This window comes from Strix aluco, chromosome 5 (genome assembly GCF_031877795.1).
Source record: "Strix aluco isolate bStrAlu1 chromosome 5, bStrAlu1.hap1, whole genome shotgun sequence".
Taxonomy (NCBI): Eukaryota; Metazoa; Chordata; class Aves; order Strigiformes; family Strigidae; genus Strix; species Strix aluco.
This window is the reverse complement of record NC_133935.1, coordinates 77,173,054-77,191,123: the sequence shown is the minus strand read 5'-3', so window position 1 is coordinate 77,191,123 and position 18,070 is coordinate 77,173,054. Positions and strand designations below refer to the sequence as shown.

General features: G+C 37.5%; 1 protein-coding gene across 3 annotated transcripts in view; it reads right to left on the bottom strand.

The window, feature by feature from the left end:
- Positions 1-291: 291 nt before the first annotated feature.
- The window catches only part of CD36 (CD36 molecule (CD36 blood group)), a 37,027-nt gene continuing 19,248 nt past the window's right edge, over positions 292-18,070 (bottom strand). For all 3 annotated transcript variants that reach the window (XM_074827908.1, XM_074827906.1, XM_074827907.1), the window contains exons 3-14: positions 17,384-17,544; positions 15,095-15,239; positions 12,216-12,395; positions 11,975-12,066; positions 11,511-11,557; positions 9,085-9,154; positions 7,241-7,428; positions 6,356-6,474; positions 4,991-5,064; positions 4,161-4,215; positions 3,799-3,963; positions 292-2,695 (exon numbers count right to left, since the gene is read on the bottom strand). In XM_074827908.1, the coding sequence (XP_074684009.1) occupies positions 3,799-3,963; positions 4,161-4,215; positions 4,991-5,064; positions 6,356-6,474; positions 7,241-7,428; positions 9,085-9,154; positions 11,511-11,557; positions 11,975-12,066; positions 12,216-12,395; positions 15,095-15,239; positions 17,384-17,544 (1,296 nt within the window). In that variant the 3' untranslated portion in view covers positions 292-2,695. The remainder of the gene's footprint in view (positions 2,696-3,798; positions 3,964-4,160; positions 4,216-4,990; positions 5,065-6,355; positions 6,475-7,240; positions 7,429-9,084; positions 9,155-11,510; positions 11,558-11,974; positions 12,067-12,215; positions 12,396-15,094; positions 15,240-17,383; positions 17,545-18,070) is intronic.

Genomic DNA, 18,070 nt, shown 5'->3' with positions numbered 1-18,070 from the left:
TTTCCTGGGATTATTTTAGAAATCCTTCAGTATAGACGTGCTGGTGCTCAGCTCTGCCCACAAAGTCCCTTCCATTTTGTAATCCACAGCATAAATGTTGTGCATCGCTGGTATTTATAAAATATCATGCGGCAACATGAAAGGTGATACACACCTCTAAGCAGCTGTGATGTGCCAGAATATGACATAACAAGGTTAACTGTAAGCTTACTTTTTCATCAATTTATAAAATCGATCTCTAGGAAAAGAAAACACACCCAAAATACCAAAAAAAAAAAGAAACACAAGCACTTAATTATTCAACACAGAAGACTTTATTTACAATTAGACATAAGGATCTCAGAAGGAAGAGTTTGAGCTTTATTTATTTGTATTGAGTTCATTAACATTTCTAATAAATGTTTATCCTGCACTGTTTGAACAAATGTAAATACTTAACCTTAATAACATGAATTGACAATAACTGTAACTGACGCTTTGGACAAAGTAAGTACTAATTATAATTCATGTGAAATCTAGGTGCTGAACATAGTTTAAAAGTCCAAACCTGCATTGAGATCAATGAGATTATACATATGAACAACTGTATTTGTGTACATGCAAAATTGGGCCCTGAGACATTTAAAATCATGGCCTGACTTGCTGGATCACTGCTGCTGGAGCACCACATAGCATAAACAATACTACTAGAGCAAACACTAACTTGCTGACAATAGACTTGAAGCCAAAGAAAATGAAGCTGAAATCCTAGTGTATCAAAAATGACAGGAGCATTGCTGCTGTTTCTTTCATGAAAAGATCTCACTGTTAGATTCTGGCAAAAAAGACTAGTTTTATTATAAAAACTCGGTGTCAGATCTTGAACCACAAGCAGAGCTGTGCTTGTTTCAGAGAAGGTGTCTTAATGACTTCAGCTGTCCTCATACTTTTTTGACCAGTCCATAAAATGGTAGGGATGCCTTCAGTTGTGACAAACTGTGCCCAGACTAATATGGGAACAGAGCATCACATATGACAGCAGCAGTAATGTAGAGGTGAGAGAAAGGTCTTGGTTTTTATTGACTAGCAAGCACCATGAGTAGTTAAATGCAAAGGCTCTCTAAGTGAGAGCTGAGCTTCCCTTGAGTGTCATGGCTCCTTCACATCTCCTGCCCTGTTACTTTGTGTTTCCAGCTCATGGCTGGAAAAAGAGAGTGTAGCCATGTACCACATAGACCTTGCCTTCAAGAATAATCTCTTGGGATTTCTGTGATTCATTAACTCTGGTGATAGCTACACAACTTTGTCCACAAGGAATATTGGATTAAAACAACAGCATTTTAGTCAGCTGGGTTTTACTATTTATTTCCAAAGGGTGAAAACAACTTCCTAAAGATACCCGGCCAAAGATATTGTCATTTACTAGCAAGACAAACCTTTCTGGTTTAACGCCCATTGTAGCATTACTTGCAAATATCAGACTGAACTGAGGCTGAACTTAGTGCTCTCGTTCTGAATTCAGTGAGTCCATGGGAAGAGACCTCACAACACTCAATATCTGCCCCACTGACAATCATTTCTAAGATATGTCATTCAGATTAATGAAAAAGTAAACCATTTACACAGATGGCAGTGTTTGCTACTGGTCTACAGGCTGATGCACCTCATTAAACAAATGATTGCACAAATTTCCTTGTGACAGATGGTTTATCATTAAAGAATTGGGGCTACCTGTTTTGATTTATGTTCTTCTACAGGAAGGAAGTGGAACGCTCTGATGTTTGATCAAAATCATTATCTCAATCTTTCCTGTGTCTGGAGCATTTTGGAATATTGTCTCTTGACCTGAAAGGTGACATATCAGATCATTCTCTACAGGAGGCCTTGGGTGAAGTGGGGTTAAGGCAGAGCAGAGGCTGGTGGTCAAGCAAGGGCCAGAAAGAAAAGCACAGGGGAGGCAACAGAAAGAGCAGTGGAGCAGGTTGGTAGTTAGGGAGTGGTTCAGATTACTAAAGAGCTGTGGGGGCAAATGTTGATGAGCTCCATCAACATATGAATGACTGTGGTGTGTCTGTGAGCCATCTCCATATAAAATGTATAAACCACATATTTTAGTAAGTCTTTTATTAACTTCATGTATTACAGTTAGTAACTTTACATAATAAACTTCACATTCAATGCAATTCAGATCCCTGAATAGAGGAGAGCAGTTCTATTGCAGCAGCTTTCATTCCTTGAAGGAACAGAAAGAAATATTGCAATGAGAGCATCTAGAGCACAGCATGAGCTCAAAGTTGGTGTCATTCCCAGCTTGTGCTCAGAGACAGAACATCAGCGAACAGCTTTCATCTTGCAAATCCCAGAAGAAAAAAAGTAGCAAGTTGCATAAATAGCAGAAGGTGGACTAAAATCCAACTGCATCTCAACTTCAGTCTGCTTGGATGTCATTTAAAATTTGTAACAAGGTTCAAATAATCAGTTATTTGAAAGCATAGTTTCCATGGTGGCCTCTTTAGTGATGTCAGAAGTGTGGACCTTTGGAAACATTAGCTTATTTGGGTTAGTGAGTTGGTCTTCTCAAAATGGAAAAGCATGTTGAATTCCATAGCATGTGGACTGACTGTGCCTTGAATCATATCTTTTGTCTCTGAATTTTAACATGCTGCTTGGCTGCAATTTCTATTAAACATTGACTACTTCTGAAGTCTTTTGTTACCTGTAGTGAAATAAAACAAGAATTCAGCATGTGATGAGGTAAGTCTTTGTCTTAAAAATATCTCTTTGCTACTCACCATAACATTCATGTCCCTGCACTTCTTTTAAATCACTCCAAAAATGTGTTTGTTTCCCTAGATCATAAAATCATAAAACGATTTGGGTAGAAAGGGACCTTAAAGATCATCTAGTTCCAACCCCCCTGCCATGGGCATGGACACCTTCCACTAGAGCAGGTTGCTCAAAGCCCCGTCCAACCTGGCCTTGAACACTGACAGGGAGGGGGCAGCCACAGTTTCTCTGGGCAACCTGTGCCAGTGTCTCACCACCATCACAGTGAAGAATTTCTTCCTTATATCTAATCTAAATCTGCCCTCTTTCAGTTTAAAACCGTCCCCCCTTGATCTATCACTACACTTCCTGATAAAGAGTTCATCCCCATCTTTCCTGTAGCCCCCTTTAAGTACTGGAAGGCCGCTATGAGGTCTCCCCAGAGCCTTCTCTTCTCCAGGCTGAACGAACCCAACTGATGATGCCAGTGCATTAATCCACCACTTCATTATTCTATCCATGATGGGAGTATATTTAGTCTTAGTGGGCTAGGTATGCTAAAGAGATGTTTAGACTAACATGACAGTGATGTGCGACTGAAAGAAGTGAAAAACCCTATCCAACACAATAAAAAATGTCATTTAAGTGGATTGTCAGAACCCAGATAGAGGTGTGTCCTGGAAGAGCACAGGAATCTGCAGCTGTGTGGCCTCTGTCCCAGAGAAGTACTAGAGGGCACTTCTGAACAGTTTGTCAGTCTTGGATAAAATGCCTGTTTTCATAAACTCACAACAATCATGTTGTGCTTTGGAATAAAATAAAATGTTGGTCTTCTGACATAATTTCCAATACCCTCTCCTGACCGTGTTAAGAGCATCCTGAAAATTAAGGCTGGGAAGAGAATTTGAAAACATTAGGTAAATTATCTGGATGATTTCCTACAGAACAACTGCACTTAAAAAATAAGAACAGCTAAACAGATAATGATTCTGAAGTTCTTGAAACCCTGAGGAAAAGTTATTGCTGAGCACTGAGCTGTTAGTGCTTACTTACTTATTTTAATTTCTTTGATCTGCATATGAAATAGGAACCCATGAATGCGAGGAACAGCACAGAACCTGCGATCATTAACACCATCTGCAGCACACTCAGCATCTGGACCCGACTGGTGACTTTATTTCTGAACATTTCTGCTTTTGCATCCCCAATGACAGCAGACTGAAACAGTGCAAGAAAAATGTCAGTGAAAGGTAAGTATGCAAGCCCTCACTTGCTGAATATATTCTTGGTGTGTGCAAATCACAGCATGAGATTAATTGCCCAGTTTCAGGGCACCAAGACTGAAAAAAACATGTCAGGTTGGTTTTTTTCATTTTTTTTAAACACTGAAGATTATAGACAGAACATATACTAACCTCGTTTAGCCAAAGAAGAGGAAAAATATAAGGTTTTTGAACTTTTGATAGAGCTCTGAAATGAGAAAATAAGTACACCATGTTATCTTTAGTTTGGTGCATAAGCCCAGTCTCTACTTAAACTTTTTTCTTCTCCTCTAAGTACATTTCTACCTTCCAGATGTACCTATTTAGTAGAGTTTTGGACTGAAAAAAAAAAGCCTACAATTAATAACAGCCATTTTACATATCAAGCAACCATCTCTTTCTCTCTAGTCTTCCATATGTGGGTAGTCAGAAAGAAGAAAGGCTGGACACAGCTAGGTGTTGGTGGGAGGGTCTGAAGATCTGTGAGGTGTTCACCTGCCAGATGTATAGGATCCTGAAATGCACATCTCTACATGGACATTTGGGCCAATGAAGAGAAAAGAAACAGCTAGAGACCTGTCAATCCTTGTGATAAAATCCATCTAGTGACATAGCACACATAAATTCTCTCTCATTGGGTTTATTACAGAAAATACATTTTGCCTTCTAGTTCATCCTCACAGCCCCCATTTGTGTTTTGTAAGGATGTTATTTTCAATAACATGTTGCCTTGTAAGCTCTGTGGGGAAATCAAATGTCCGTTAAAATACTTGGGCAGTGCCTTGCTCAAGAAGGCTTGCTCTTTTGTTGAAGTTTATGTTCTCTGGAAAGTCATGACTGAAATTTTTGCAATACAGAAAAAAAGGCTTTGGGAAAGTATTTTTATTTATTCTTGTACCAGCCATTTCTACTGACACTCTTGTAGACCAATCAGCCCTCTTGAAAAAAGTCTTTAAAAAACAAAATAATGAAATAGTACTTACTCAATTTTTGGTGCAGGCTTCACAAGGAGGTTTACTTGCAGCCTTTTTGCAAACTGTAGTGTAAAACCAGTGATCTAAAACCAGGAAAAAAAATAAAATAAAATAAATTTTTGAATTTGATGCCTAAACCTAGAATATGGACTGTGTCGAAAAGCAGTTTGGTATTATTTTATCCTTATGTTTTGAAGGATTTCATTTTTATGAAATTTTAATGTTTTTAAGGGTCTCTCATTTCTTATAGAAGTTCTGATTTTGTGGCTTTACCATAGTTACTTTTGTAATTTGCAATTAAAACAAAGGAAAAAAAAAAAAGTTAAAAAGCAGTCATGAAATGTTTCATATATAAATATGGTTTAGAGCTTTTTTCCACCAGAAATTAACTAAATTTTCTTTTGCAATAAGAAGGATGTTTAACTTGCATAAGGCCAAACCCAAACATTTTATATCAGAACAAACATATCAAAACAAAGGTCAGATCTTTTATTCATCTCCTTCTTTTCCCCTCTGTCCTCCACAAAAACAAGACAGGGCATGATTCTTGAAAATTTCATATCAGATTTAGGAAATATGCATTTATGTTTCTATTCAAAATAGGATAAAACAAAGATTTAACTTTGGATTTCCTCATTGAAGTTACATAACTGTCAAGTTACATGACTAAAAATATTTTAGTGAGAAATCCTGAATTTTACTTTTTCATCCAAATTCAGAGCAAAATAAAATTTTAGACCCTTAGAATTTATCACACAATTCAGAAAACTTTGGTAAATACATGTAAAGAATCTGAATTACTGGAACAGAAGTAGAGGTAAATTTGGAGGCAATCAAAATCAGAGCTGTTATAAATTCATTCCGTTTGGGAGTTCTCTTGGACAATCCAAGTCACAAAGACTATATTAGGTCTGTTCTAGACTAGTCTGTTCAGACTTCTAGAAATTTTCTTGGAAATAAACTGGTCTATATTTAATTGAAATTGAGATAGTAATTATACAAAAATAACTATAGAAAATGAAAGAAATTAACTATAGAGGGGACAGAAGAGCTTTCATAGAAAAGAATTTTCTCAAAATAGTTGGTCATAGAAAAGCTATAGCATACTTCAGTGCAGAATCTATTTAATCCCACATTCCCAATAAGGGAAAATCAAAATTTATTTTCCAAACTTTGAAGGTCAGAATGAGACTAAGTTCTGCTCTAAATTTCCCCTGCTAAAACCGTAACACTTTTGTGAGCAGATCTTGCAAAAGCAAGCATGAAAATATTGTATCTTCTCCTTGTCCCTCTGGTATAAAAGCCTACTCTATTACAATTAAATTTAAACATTGCAAGTTTACTGAGTTACAATTATTAAATATTTGGACTTACAGGCTCTATATCTAGAAACGTCTCATGCTCCTTCTCATTGGGGCTCAGGCCTTCAACATCATGCAATATAGAATCACTTGCATGAAGAAAATGCGGAAGAGAGATAAATACTGGTTTTCCTATTTGAAAAAACAAACTCACTTGAATCATTAAGCCTTGTTTCAGTCTTCATCTTCTGAAGCCATTTTCCATGCAAACATAGTTTTTTATATAGACACACTGTCCTCATAAAACTGTTAATAGTCTTAACCCCCACCAAAAGAATTGAGCTTTTCTCTGATTCTACTGTCATGAGGAAAATTTGCATGGCGAAATTAATTGTAGTTACAAATCCTGCTTGTCTGTGTCTACACCATGGAGCTGGCAGTGCTCCCAGTTTCATGCTGAGGTGAGGACTTGGCTGTCACTGTTTTCCCCCACTTTCATGATCTTGTTTTAGTAGAAACCAAGCCTGAAGGGAACCCATGCTGTCCAAATGCAGACTCCGTATGTATTTATCATACTGATACTAAACAAAGCCAGTGGTGTCTCTCAGTCTCTGCATGTGTATATAGTTATGTACACAATTATCACAAATACAAGAACTGTGACTATCTCTGGCTCTTATACAGTGCCTTCTCCTTTCCTTTCTATACATGCATTCCTGCAGCTTCAGTACACAATCTGTAGTATCATGATTTTTCATAGCACTATGCAAAATACAGAAATATTATAGTCCTCATTTTGGGAAATGAGGCTGCAGAAATGTAAAAGATGTCACAGGCAATCCGTGCAAGAATTCACTAACACGAACATTCTGGGTCTTACAGTAACACCTCAGCTACAGGACACGTGCTTTCTCTCCAGTTAAATGACTTGCTTGGCAGTACCGTGTCACTGCTATACCTGCTTTGCAGGCGCTAATGTCTAGGACTCCACCTAATGTGCAGTTCTTTGATATGATTTCATCTGTGCAGAAACAATAATTATCTCCGACTTCAGCAGGTGATGCAAATGCTTCACGAGGAACTGTGAAACGGTAGAGTGAGATTCCCTTCACATCCTGCTTGCTCTGGAAAACTCCATAGATCGATCTGAATATAACAGAGGAGAAATGTTTCAGTCATTTCGAGTAAAAATCTATATTTGTGGCAATACTCCTTAAGGAACCCTCAACTGTCTGTCTCTTAAAAGAAACAAGCACTCCAGGGACCCAGTGTCCAGGTTCTCTTCACACTGTTCAGGAGTTTGTAGGTGTGTTCCTCTGCAAGGGAGAATATTCTACTCTTTCACAAAAGAATGTCCAAGCTCAGAGGTGAGCATGACAATGCACAGAAAGACAGCTAAAGCTACTAATATTAACAATAAACAATATACACAAAACCAACTAATTAAGAGCTCTTTTCCCTACACACTTCTACACCCACTGTTATAAAATTTTTGAAATTTTTTGGACTACAGTGGAGATACTTATCAATTTAAACCAGCTCTGCTATAGGTTTTTGCTGACCTGATGATACTAATCTAAGCTTTATGATGCAGGCAACATTCTGCATGTAACCTTATTCCATGGCATATGAACCAGAATACCACTTAAGCTTCTTTTTGCTGATATATTACCAACTGATACAGAGGCAGGGTTGTTAGACAGGGCAACAAGAGTTTGCATTGCAGCCAAACAGAAGAAGCATTCTGGGTTTTGCAACATGGACAGAATCATTTTCCATGACCCTGTTTCAGAATGACCTTTGGGCAATTGTGACTGCCGTTCCTCATTGTTCATTAATTGTGAGAATTAAATGGCCAGAGGGATCTCTCAAACTGTGTGCAATCAATCCAAATAATTTTATCATTTGTCCTCTGCATAGAATTCCCTTTTCTATGACTTGTGAAATGCTTTCCAGTTTGGGGATACAACTACTTAAAAAAAAAAAAAAAATTAACTTCATGTAAAAACACTGATCTTTTATAAACAAACAGTCTGCAAAGCAAATGCCCCACATTAAACCCAGTTAAAAAGGAAGTAGCTGTTTCCAAGCAGCAAAATAAATAAAGGGGTCAAATCTCCCAAAGTAAACACAGTGTGATATACTTTAAATCTTTTAACATTACTTTCAGCAATCCCACTGGAGAACTCAGGGACACTGGATAGCCACAGCAGAAGCAGCAGACTGAAAAGCCATCATATGGGATGTATTAAGCAGGTTTGATGGTTTGTAAGTACATAAAAATAAAACACATAAAAATATCCTGTGAGAAAACAATTTTGAGTATCTAGTGGATGACACTAAAGCCTGTTCGGTAGGGATGATGTTCTGCAGAAATGCCAAAGATGGGCCTAAGTGAACCCTGCTGTACCTATTGGCTTCTCAGACCAAGTAAGGCAGGTTGTAGACTGGGTCCTGATCTTAGAAGAAGTTCAAGACTTGGAACTCTGTGACCTTCAATGTCATTCATAGATCTGTAACAGCTCACAACAGTGTCAGATACACCTGAATTATACATCTGTAACTGGTTGAAATAAAAAACACCAGAAATAGCTTGCTACTTGACATAAATAAAAGTGGTAGAATCAATTTCTGAATCATGATCACATCTCACAAATTTACATGTATTTAGGTGAAATGTTTATGTTGAACTGCCTCAGTGACCTGAGCCCAAGCAGAGCCACTGCAGCTGCCCTGTGAAACAAAAGAGCATTTGGGTGGCACACACAGGTGTGCACGCACACAAGGAAGGGACCAGCCTACCTGCAAATATCAGAGGAGAAGAAACGCAGTACCTGATCCTTCTTAACAAACGGTGGGAATGATGCCCCATCTGTGAATAAAATAAAATAACAGCTTGAAAGCAATTCCACTTAGAAGACATGATTTAATTTCTAGCTCAATACTCAGCTGTTACTTTCCCATAAAGCTGTATAAAAGGTAAACAAAATGAGTCATTTATGGGGAAAATATTTATGTAAGTTATTGCACAGTGACAGGCACTCCACAGAAAAGACTGAATTGTTTTGAAAGCGAGTCAAATTATGGCAGCTATTTTATATTTTTTTTTACAGATGTGAAATTATATGATCAAACCCATTCAAAACAGAGGATACAAAAACCAGTCCTGCTTAATACGAATCCCAATACCTGTTGCCATTGCTTCAAGGTTTATGCAGTTTAAAAAACTAAACCTTTCTAGAGATGCTTGGTTCATCTGCAGTTATGGCACTCAGCACTTACAAAACTCACAGCTTTAGACTTCAAAACTGCCTATTTAATAATCAGTGCTAAACCATTTTTCACCAAAACATTGCTCCAGCAGACCTCTTCTTTGTCAGTTGTGATCCCCTCTGTAGATAATGGAGAGAAGGAAGCCCTTCTAGAGCACAGCCCATCTCAGTCCATGGTAGACATGAAAAATAGGTCAGAGGAATAGGACTTTGGTGATGTCTTTTTCTCCACTCATTATAAAAAGAACACAGACAGCCAGTTCAGACGCATATTTCTGCACTGCAAGCATCTAGAGTTAAGTAAGAAGACTGTGCCATTTTCCTAAACAAGGTGTTGTAACAAACCTTTAACCAGCACATTTGTTACTTCTTGATAAAATTTCTGTTTAGTTTCTTAGTCAGCAACCATAACCAAAGGATTGAAAACATCTGTCATATCTTTGAATCTAGTTGGCAAGAGCAAGAAAGCTAAATTACATACTGCCACTTGCCCACTGCTGACAGAAGCACTTTTTCTTAAAGAAGTTCCAAGATCATTCTAGACACACACTCTATTTCTAAATCTTGGCAGTCTTGGAGAGTTTGCAAACATGAACTCATTTCAAGCTCCATACAAGAATACTGCTTAATATTTTTATCTAGATATTTACTTATACTATACATGTTGCTCTTTGGTGTAAAAACTTACAAGATAAGAAGGAATTCTCACACTTACAAGACTTTTTAAACCTGCTGCTTCTCTAAATACACAGTCTTTCCTGAGCAGTCACACTGAATGCTCTTGTAAACTGGGTGATAACCTTTGTTAACAAGGAAAAGCTCCACATTTTCACTGTACTAGAGCACTTAGTCTAGTTAGCTGAGTATGTCTATTCCATCAGCTGTGGAAGAAGAAGAAACAAAAAGCTGACCCTGGGAAAAAAGGGTTCAGGCTCCATAAGAAAGAAAGAAAGTCCCAGAACCTAAGAAAATGCTGCCTCCTTTAAAATGAATTACACAGTTTAAAAAGGAACTAATCCTTCTTGATTCACAGACTTTTGGAAAGTCAGGTTCTTATGATGTATTTCAAATACTTCAGAATAACTTGCCACGTGCTCTGGGTTATAAGGAAAATGATCTATGCCAGGTAAAGAAGCACAGAAAATAAATAAATAAATAAATAAAAACCCAAAAACCTGCTTGTTTTGATACTTGCCCACTGAAGGCCTACAGCTCTTTGCAAAAGCCTCCATCATGACATCTGCCAGCCTCAACTCAACAGATTGTGGTGTCCTCACTGTGATGCTTTCACTCATCAAGAAGAAAATTATCATCTTGAACAAATGTATCTTAATAACTCAGTTGTTTTCATATGCATTCCGAAAGTAAACTCAAAAATATTCTTCTCTAGTTTATTCATCCCAAACGAAACTACTTCTCTTCTTCATCCCTTTTCACTTGCCAATGGCTTCCAAACCACCTGTCTGACAGCCTTCTCCCTTGTCACCTCAATTTCTTTTCATATCTCAGTAAAAAACTTTTCTGTCCATTCTGGTGCAGTTAATTTTATTTTTCAATACTGTAAATGAATGTACATTATTAGAATGCAAAGATAATTTTCAGATGCTATAGCAAAGAAAAAGAATCTTAGTCATGTTGTACCATAAAGATAATTAGTAGAAAGAGAGCACTGACTTTTTTTGTTGTGTTTCTTCCATATCTACTCTAGCTGAAGAGGGTGTGTGTACATGTATATATAAAATAATGTACAATATCATACTATATATATATATTATAATACACACATATGCATGTATAGTAGTAGTAACATGTATACATTCATATTTATATAGACATTTAATATACTGAATACATAACTGTCAAAGCCATGGGGAATTCATTTAAATATCGCATCTCATTATTCCCTTGCAATATCAAGAAATATGTTAAAGTTTTAAAAAGCTTTAATAGGCTCACCTGTGCCGTTAACCAAATCGCAGTGACCTTCCCAGTATGAAAGATTCCTTTAAGATAAAAAAGAAGTCATGCTGCATGTAGTATATTGTACCGTGTAATCCATTTCATTACCTGTATTGCTAAATACAACTGCTCCAGTAAAATCCTGATCCATTAGCAAAGTCAGACAATAGAGATGTTCATTCATTTATTCAGATAATCTATATGATGTGTTAGAATAGGTTAAAAGGGATGTAGCTACTTAAGTATGCAAAACAGAACTGCTAGTATCAAAGAATTAATAACTGTCTTAAATCCGATCTCCTAATAAAACCATTAATAGCTGAGAGAGGTGGTTTTGCTAAGCCCAGGGCTTGATCCAGCTTCCTTTGAATTGTTGAAGATTTTCCATTTATCTATAGCTCTTAGTGAATATATGAATATTGAAAATATGTATGTTTTTTAATTATACAATGTTATGATACCTTTTGTTTTTATAGCTTTCAATTATTGCTGTTTTTTTAATATCTTCTTTCCCAGTATAGACTTTGTAAAGTCCATCCAACGTCTCATTATACTGTAACAGACACAAGAAAAAAGAATAACAGTTAGAAGTACTGAACTAGATTGTATCATTGGCAGATTTTTCTTCCTCATAGCATCTGACTTAATTTTTATTCACAGAATGATAACCGAAGGCTTTGCCTCTTCATTAGTTTCACTTACCGGGTAGAAGACTCCCACAACTGGGTCCAAGGGGAAGGGGACCTTGTTTAAGAAGGGATCTTTATATCCCCACAGTAATTCTTTCACTGTTCTGTTCTGCAGCATGTGTGACTTAGAAGATTTAATCCAAGTATTTAATAGTAGTTGTATAAAAGTGTTTGTATACAAGGCAGGTGCAGCCTACAACAGCAATAAAATTAATGTTTAGCATAAAATTCTGCATGTGCTTTGGATCAAAAACCCAGGGACTAACTCCAAGAAATCTGTGGCAATACCAGTTTCCAGAGGTGCAGCTCACTGTAAGTTAAGTTTCTAAAACTGAGACTCCTTAACAAAACAATACTGGGCATAACTTACACAAAAGCAGAAAATTTGTCTTTACTGCTTACATGAGTTCACTAGATCATCCCTAATCACAGAATCACAGAACAGTTGAGGTTGGAAGGGACATCTGGAGGGCATCTGGTCCAACCCCTCCGCTCAAGCAGGGCTACCAAAAGCCAGTTGCCCAGGACCGTGGCCAGACAGCTTTTGAATAGCTCCAAGCAATAATCTCAAATCCCTATCTGTATAACACGGGTTGTACCACTTATGGTTTTCTAACTCTTTTCTGTCATCTCCATATATCACATACTTCAAACTCACCAGCACTATAAACATGTAAGTAAAAATATACAAGCCTTGTCATTTACTGGCTTAGATAAGTGGTTTAGATCTGCTGTTATGCTAGCAGCAATACATAGATAGCATAAAACTGAACAAGTGCTGAATCTCCATTATTTCTTTACTTAGAAAGAATATATATTTTCAACAAACAAGTCCTTCTTTCTGAACAGCTTTAATTCTAAATAATGGATAACTTTTCTTAATTCAGTGAAGAATAATGTAGATTTGCCAGCAGTAATTGTAATGAATGTTCCCAGAGGCATAAAGTCCCTACAGGCAATGAATAACTTTTGAACGCAAACAGAAACTATCTACGTTGGCCTGTCTGGTGAAGCAGGAAATTGTAACAATTTTGATAAGTAAATCTGTGTAAAAACAAGTGATTCTCTGAGAGTAAGTGCTCAGCCTAGGCCATTAGTAGGCCATCTCTTTGTACTTAACACTACGGGGATACCAATGGAAGGGTCTCTTTCGCTCTCATTTCTTCTTCCTCAATCCCATGAATCTTTTACTTTTGTCTGAACTTGAATGCAGAACAAGCAGAAAGCATAGATATTACAGTATTATGAGATAGAGGAGATGTGGGATCAATCCCCTTGGGGTTAAGAAAGTGTGAAAAACATCTCTGAATTCCCTTGTGAGTATTTTGATGACAAGGTTATAATGTAAAAGGTGGGCTCTACTGGTTTGAAGTCAGTGCTGTCAAATGAGATAGTCAGAGCCTCTCTGGGAATTCTGGTTTACACCAGTTTGTTTCTGAACACCAAAATGGGGCTTGGATCCTCTGTTTCCATATCCCCTGACACAGCTGCTTCCAGCATGAGCCTATGCTTAGACCCATAGAGAGCTACGAGTTCCAATGTGTGGGAGCTAAGCAGTGTTACTTAATACTGTGACATGAAGGACTCTGAGCATACGAAATATTAACAGCTTTTCAAAAGAGAGATGTGGGCCTAAATTAGGACACAGGCATAAAGTATCTGGTCTGAATAAGGCCATTCGCCTTTATTTATTAGTCTTTTTCTGCCTAGAGAAGGGAAAGCTCAGGGGGATCTCATCACAATATTCCAGTACTTAAAGGGTGGCTACAAAGAGGATGGAGGCTCTTTCTTTACAAGGAGTGACATGGAGAAGACAAGGGACAATGAGTACAAGTTGACTAGGAAAGGTTTCATCTTGATAGAAGAAAGAAATTTTTTACAGTGACAAGAGTTAGTCACTAGAACGTCACAGAGTCCCCATCAGGTTTTCAAGGTGCAATTGGACAGGGTGTTAGAAAATCTAATCTGGGCTCCCCTTCTCGGAAGAGATTGGATCAGATAATCTTTCGATGTCCCTTCCAACATGAGCTCTTCTATGATGCTGTGATTGATTCTGTGATTCTATATCATGTTAACACCAAGCATCTCTTCACTCTGTCCCTAGCACCCACCCTCTCACAGTGATCCTGAACACTCACACGCTGATGCCATAGAGTTAGTGCAAGATAATCAGGCAACACTATCAGGGCTGAATAGAAATATGAAAACTGTAAACATCAGTCAAGGGCAAGCATTCTCAGCCTGTGACAACACACAAACATTTGGACTGAAAAGGCTCTAGCACTATTCTAGGTAGGGACCCCCGTGCTTTTCTCTGAAGGACTAACGTCTCAGTAGGACAGGAGATTTCAGGGGATGCCATTGAAGTGGTGCTGAGGGGCACCACGGGAAGCAAGCAGCTGGGGCAGCAAAGCCATGCATACACCGAGCATGGGATTTAATACAGCCTCCCCTGAAAAGCCAGACTGAGGATATTATGGAAAGAGTATGGCAAATCTGTCTTGTACCTCACGCAGAAAGGGAATCCATCCACAAACTCTTGACTCATTCCCACACTAAAATTGAATAGGATGATGCTTTTTGATACATCCCATCCAAACTGATGACTTTGCTTCCATTGACAGGAACAAGTCAATTTTCATTTACCGTTAAGATTACCCTGGGAATATAAGGAAACCTTAATATATGTGCAATACATCCTCAGAATTTTATTTTTTTTTAAAGACAGTAATACAGCTATCCACAGTGTAGCTGACACTCATGTCATCTGAGTTCATAGAGAGAAAACATATCCTGTGGCAGTTTCAGTATTACTAATGCTAACTTCTTCCCTATTTCCTCCAGTATCTCAACATTTGAATGTGGACACCAGGGGTTTGTTTCTTTACTCACAACAACAGCAAGGTTGAGGCACGTGATGGTATCATTTTCTGTCCCAACAGACATATCAGGTTCAAAACGAGCAATGTTAGGCAACATGTAGGATATTGTGCCATCAGAGTTTTCTGTGATATTTTCTTTGGGTAAATATCGCACCCTTGAAATACAAAATAAAAACATTGAATATTTTTAACATTTTATTTTCAAGACAGCACATAACCATGCCTGACTGAAGTTTTTTTAAAAGTTGAACATTTTTGTAGATGAACATCGAACACTTTATAACCACTGAAAGGATTCTAAACTTTTCATGTGAATATATGTAAAAATTCCATTTTCTGTAAAATATTTTTCTTTTGGAAATATTTGCTTAATGCCTAACATATTTTTTTTTATTGATAATAAAATAAAAACAAATATTTCTTTTTTATTTCAATAATGGACCTTGTATCTTTTTATATTTTGTTTTAAATTAATTATATTTTGTCATTTTTTTTTCTAAGCTTTCTTATGGTTGCCTGTAATTAGGAGATGACACAGAATGGTTAATAAACACTCTCAAGTTTTGATCTTATAAGCCTGTGTTGCAACAAAGCAGATTACAAGTTAGATCCATAATGGGAGTCACTTTGATAACATTTCATATGCATGTGGAGATTTACAAGCAGTCTTTCAGCTCCACTGAGATCTTCATAAGCCTCTCAAGCATGACCTCTCAGCAGATCACTAAGGTACAAATAAATCTCTGAGCTACTGTTCAACTCTCCAAGTTCCCATCCTCTTGCTGACCTCTCTGCTGGGGCAGCATCCAGCAGGCATCATATGACTTAGCCTATGCTGTGGGTCCACAAAGCTTGTCCCAGCTCCATCCCAGAAGGGATCTTCAGGGTACTCTGTCAGAACTTCCAGCCTGGGCACAGGGGGACCAAAAGGTTCAGAGAGCATTTCCCCATGGTACAGATGTAGCCAGTGCAGGTGGGCCTTACCCCAAAAGCAGCTGCATCTTGGCTTCTCAAGGCTGTTTTTTGTGCATGTCATTTTAATTAATAGTCTAATGTGTAGAGCACCTACCTGAAAGTTGGGAGATTTTTCTTCTGATTAATATTACTTCTAACTGGAAACAAAAGACCTAAAACAAAGTTTCCCAACAAAATCACGGGGACAGTTGCATTTTCAAGGCCAGTTGTTCTACATTGTAATAAATAATTAATAATTTAAAGGGAGATTGAGAGAGAGAGACTCAGTGCCACAGTGATTCAAGTAGACCCAATATCCCAGGTGAGCATGACTGCAGCAGTGAGAAGAGCTATAGCCATAATTTCTTACATAGTCTCATCTAGGCTTCTGGCAGACATTTATCCCTGAGAAAATAGGCACCATCACCACCAACAGAGTAAAACATTTCTGTTTGGCAGGAATTCACCTTCTGAAGTATTTCTTAACTGGTTAGTTTCCTGATTCCTGTGTAACCATTTCCTATGTCTTCCCAGGTACTCTACGAACCAAGAGTTCTCTATTTCCAATGATAAATAAAAAATCTTTTAGTCATCAAAGCATCTCAGCTGTAGATGCTGCAATGCAAAACCATCTTGCAAATATAATATACATCCCCAAAGATATCAAGAAAGAAATATCATTTTAGGAAAGCAATTTCATAACAAGGATGCCAGTGATAGCTGGGTAGTGATCTTAATGACTCAGGAAGCATCGACTAGTCCTATGTCAGCATCATATTTAAAGTTAAGCAAATTACTAAAATATTCCCTGAATGGGGATGGACTGCTGCATCTAGGCCCTAGCTAGTACATTCAGAAAAATTAATGTTTTTCAGAGGAAAAATTGAAAAAGGAAAAACCATAGATTAAAAATAAGTCATAAAGGAACAAAGAAAAAAATATTATTAAAATAAATATGAGTGATACATGGGTGATAAGATAAACTCTTGGATTTAGAGCACCTGGAATATTTTCGTCCATGAAAAAAGTTGGCAAAAACTGAACAGCAACAAATGCAACAATGCCCGTGTGTTGTTGTGGCAAACACCTTGGTAATGAGCATTAATTTTTCACAAGAGCAAGCAGCATCACACCCAATTACCTATTTCTATATGGGTTTTCCCAGTGTGAGACCCAATACAGAAAATGTGATTGCTGCGTGTAGCTGCAGTTTAGGCATTTTTGTCAAGTCTGACTAAACTATGACACTGGAATTTGAAAAACAAATTATAACTCAGCAGAACTTTCTCTGACTTTAACAAAACTTCTGATATGACATGTCACATATTCCGGGGGCTTTGCTTACCTGTATGTGTAAGGTCCTCTTTGTTCAAGTTGTGGACGTGCTCCTTGGTTTAATACCTCAGAAGGATTTAGCACATGGAAAACCCAAAATTGTCTGTAAACTGAACTTCCTGGCACAAGCCAATTTTCAAAAGCAATGGTACCATTTGAAATGACAGCTTCCTAAAAGGAAAAAAATCAAAGCTAAATTTAACCACAAAAAAATAATCACGAGCTTCATTTACTTTCCAGATGATTGTAGATTTCCAAACAAGAAGGAAATGAAGCTATTTTATCATCAATAGGAGGTATACAGCACACATTTTTGGCAAACTTTTGAAGGCAGCCTGACATTGCTATTCAGTGAGAACAAAAGTGTGTCCCCCTAAAGTGGGACCACAAAGCTGATATAATTGCTACTGTAGCCAGTAGCAAAACTTTCCAACTGCTGTGATAGGGCGTTGCCCAAACACTTGCCAAATCCACTGAGAATTTGTAAAAATAAAATATTTTTAGAAGTTTTTAGAATCCATAAACTACTTTTAATACATTTGCAAATATCCCAGGGGAGGAAACAAGACTTATCTCTGAGCATTACTCAGACACTTAGTAATTTTGTACCCAGAGAAAGCAAACAGTGTTCTTGCAGGACTGTTTTTTGTCAGAAAACTCTTGTTACCAAAACTGATACTTTCTAAGAAGTCTCTGA